This window comes from Acartia tonsa, chromosome 9 (genome assembly GCF_053477335.1).
Source record: "Acartia tonsa isolate MP-2025a chromosome 9, ASM5347733v1, whole genome shotgun sequence".
Lineage (NCBI taxonomy): Eukaryota > Metazoa > Arthropoda > Copepoda > Calanoida > Acartiidae > Acartia > Acartia tonsa.
Window position 1 is genome coordinate 11,829,214 of NC_137268.1, and position 4,259 is coordinate 11,833,472.

General features: G+C 38.2%; 1 protein-coding gene across 1 annotated transcript; it reads right to left on the reverse strand.

The window, feature by feature from the left end:
* Positions 1-1,235: 1,235 nt before the first annotated feature.
* Positions 1,236-3,035, reverse strand: LOC145328569 (uncharacterized). Its single transcript, XM_080172310.1, has 4 exons — positions 3,002-3,035; positions 2,487-2,552; positions 1,923-2,057; positions 1,236-1,354 (listed from the first exon to the last, which is right to left on the reverse strand). The coding sequence occupies exons 1-4, from the start codon at positions 3,033-3,035 to the stop codon at positions 1,236-1,238; spliced, it is 354 nt and encodes a 117-aa protein (XP_080028436.1).
* Positions 3,036-4,259: the final 1,224 nt, after the last annotated feature.

The window sequence follows — 4,259 nt, forward strand, 5'->3', positions numbered from 1 at the left end:
TGCATTAAAGAATTTTTTACACTTTTGTAGGTTTCGTGAGTTTTTGGTTCGGACAGACAGTATTTCACTAGTGCATTATAAACGTTGGGCTAAAGGATCAATAAACGGTGTCACCTATCGATGGATAACTTTCTTGCAAAGTTTTGACTTTACAGTTATCCATCGACAGGGGACTAAGCATGTGAACGTAGATTATTTGTCGAGAACTGAGTTAGATTGTAAGAATCATCGACTGAAGGATTGTCAGGAGTGTAGAGAGACAGATAATAAAATTTTGGATCCTTACCTGGATGATTCACCATTTCTGGATCAAATCTACTCTATTATGCAGGTACATTCTGCAGAGGATGAGGCGGATGTTGAGTTTGTCTGGCAAAGTAGTCTTCAGCAGGACGAGATCCTAAATGAAATAAGGTTATGGATATTGGAAAGGAGACAGTTGTCGTCTTATGAGAGGGCGGAGTTATCGGGCAGAAAAGAACTATTGTACAATCTTATTGGCCACATGTATGTGCTAGAGGGGGTTGTAATTTTCAGACAGCCTTTGGCCGAAGGGGGTTTCGTCGAGAGGCCTGTAGTGCCTCTTTCTTTATACAATGATATATTTGATTCAGCTCATGGTGGATATGGTTCTGGACATAGAGGTGTGCAGGAGACAATACGTAAAATAAATGAGAGATTTTTTATGCCTGGCGTGAACAAGTTTGTGGAATCGAGAATACGAAGTTGTATTACATGTTTGAAAAAGGCTGGAAGTAATCCTAAACATGTTTCACCTATAACTCATTCTGTTCAAAGTAGTGAAGTTTTTGCTAATATGTCCGTAGATCTGGTTGGACCTTGGACTCCATGTTATCATCAGGGACAGACGGTTAAATTTGTCCTAATCATGGTTTGTCTATTTTCTAGATATGTTTTTACATGTCCGTTGGTTGATGCTAAAACTGAAACAACTGTAAAGGCTATATTGGAAAATTTTGTACCTACCTATGGTTTATTTAGAGCTTTGAGATCGGATAGAGGTACAAATTTTACAAGCAATGTGTTTAAAGGCGTGATGAAAGGATTGGGGGTGGATACTGTCCTAATTCCCCCCAGGAATCCAAATTCGAATCCTGTAGAGAGGCAAAATCAAAGTTTGTATGCTGCTTTGAAAGTAGATGAAAATCATGGAACAAAGGACTGGGCTAAAAAATTACCTTTGGCTACGTTAGTGATTAACTGTTCCAGGAGTACTAGAACTGGATATTCTCCATTTTTTCTGGTTTTTGGTCGGCAGCCACGTATTCCTCTCGATTTCCTATCACCAGTTCCGTCTGCTGAATCTTCATCCTCGCGGTCGTATTTGGAATTTCTGAAAAATATGGAGGATGTAATTAAGAGAATTTCTACAAAATCCAAGTTATATTTAGAGGTTCAAAATAAACACAGAGTACAGAGGGAAGCATTAAGAGTTACAGATGTTTGTTATGCTTTCTTTAATATTGTAAAAACTGACGTGTCCAAGAAATTACAGTCTTTCTATGGAGGGCCTTTTATTGTGGTTAAGAAATTTTCGGATGCATTGTATGAGTTGGCACCTTTTGGGAATAATCCCATCAAGAAAAATCAGGTTGTAGCTAGGGATAAAATTCGAAAAATTCATGCTCGAACGGAAGTTCTAGGGGAGGAGGTTAATTTTAACGTTTTTCCTTTACCTGAAATTTGTCCGTCCGATGAGATATTTTTGGAGGTTGACAATATGCCTGTAGAGAAAGAAACTGTAGAGGAGAGAGAGAGAGAAGATGTTGTGTATTTGTCATCTGAAAATGATGGTTTTGAGTTGGCAGAGGAAAGACAGAGTGACGAGATTCAGGAGAAGGAGAGTGAGGTTGAGGTTGATAATGACAGAGTTTCAGAGAATGAGAATAGAGAAATTATACCTGTAGGTGAAGGAGTAGAGGTGGGAGTGACAGATGAATCTGTGGTGCCTGCTCCTGTAGCTGAGGGTAATTTTGACGAGGTTGAGCTTCCATCGGAACAATCGTTTTTGACGACGGCGCCGCCACAATCTTCACCTGAAAAATTAGTTACAATTAAGAAAAGTGGATCACGGGTGGCGAAATATTTATGGGACACTGGGAGGAGGTTAAGATCTCAGGTAGGGGGTCCTGTGGTACATGTTCAGATAGGAACTCGAGGACGGAGAAAGTAGGGAAAGGAGAGCTGATAATAATTATTTTTGAGAAAAAAAATATTATTAAAATACATATAAATATTTTAAAAAAAATATATTATAATAAGAGTTCATGAATTGTTATTTGATTATTTTAATAACAAATATGTGCTGACAAAGCTAGTAGGTAGAAAGTTGCCCTGCAATGAAAGGCTAAATCAGTTGATATTTGCGGGTGAATTGGTGAACAGTTATCAGCTAATAATGTCTGGTCATAATAATAAATTTAAATCAGGTAAATATTTTTTAATTTGGGGATTGTGTTTGTTACCTTGTGGTGCTGATGTGATATCTGTGCAAGTAAAGGAGTGTGTTGGCGACGGTCCTGAGTTGAGGGCTTCAGAATGTACAGTATTTGGTCAGCATGAGTTTAATGGAACAGTCAGCGGTCATCTGTTAAAAAAAGTTGGAGTGAGATTTTTGCCGCGGTACAATGTCACGTCGACAGAACGGTTCACACCTGGTATTGCGGCAAATATAGCCATCTACATTTAGGGGCACCAGCTGTTGTTAGTAGTGATGAGTTAATTTCTAGTGAAGATTGTAAAAGGATGGAGGAACAGAGGGTGTTAGACATAGATGGACGACGGTTGCCTGTAGCGTTTTATGACCGGTCACTGACTTATTTCATAAATGGTAGCATCCTGTATGATGATATGATGACGTATGGGATTGACCCTCAGTGCAGAGGAGATGGTATTTATTTAAATAATACCTTTGTGCCTAATACTTTTCAAGAAGTTCAGATTACAAGTTATTTGAAAAATATACAAATTTCAATGTTACCTGATAACAGTTGTTTTCTTGAGGACCAGTTCATTGGGGCACACTGTCTGGAGTCTGATCTGCGGCTTGGGCTTGATCGAGTGATAGTTCACAATAGATCACAGGAAGATAGACGTTATTTTAGTTATTTTCGGACTGTTGAAATTGTAAATTTAACTTTGTTTACATTTTCTAATATGGCGGATGATGCTAATAATCAGGGTGGCCAAAGTTGGTTGGCGATTTCTCCACAGTTTTCGTTGGGATTAAAACTGGGGAAAAAAGTGGAGTTTTCTGACTTTCTGACTGATTTGCATTATTTTCATACCAACGTTCCTGATGTAGTTTTGTGGATTACAACTGCTAAAAAGAATTTCTTTCCTTGGATGCGAAAAAAAGAGGAGGATGGTGCTTTATTATTACAGTTAACTTCTTCCTATCATCAAGTGGAAAGGATTTTACAGGCAGAACAGGGGTGTTGGGAGAATAATTTGTTTCATTCCAACATCAAGCAAGTCGGAAATTTGTTGGTACAACATCTGGGGGAGATGGAGCTTGTGTCTGTATGTAAAAAAAGATGGTTGAATGTGACTATAGGAGCAGATTTGCCGTGTTATCTTGGTCATTTTTCTCTGTTTATGGATGATAGAATTGTTGCTGTAGAACCATTCACAAGATTAGTTAAAAATGTTTCCTTGTTAATGGTTGTCGAGTGTAGGAAAAATCCAGTATTCGTGAGAGTTAAACCTGGATTATATCTAGGCAATAAGGGGGCAGGAATGCAGCTGGTTCAGACTAAACGGCTGGAGGATAGTTGGTTGAAGGTACCATTGAATTTTGAGCATCTGCTGGATAAGGGAGAGAAAGGACAGGTGTTGGAGTCTGCGGAAGAGGCTAAACTTTCGGAATTGGCTGCTAATTCAAATGCGTTTGTTGTAGAGGTGACAGAAGATTGGTTTGTACATTTGTATAATTCCTCAATTGATTGGTTGACTAATAGTTGGCAGCATTTTGTTATGGCGGTGATGGGTGCTGCTGGGGTGGTTATTGGATTGCTGTGTGTTGGTTGTCTAGGCAGACTGTGTAATTGCGTCAAATTTTCGCATTATCGGGAAAACAGTAATTAAAATTTGGCATCCCTGATAAATATAATTTATGTAAAGTATTTCGTTTTGAATGTCGTCTTATATATGAAAAATGTTAAAATATTAAAATATTAAAATGTTAATATTTAATTATTGATTATTATCAGGAAATGGAGATGGAAACGAAAGGCGGT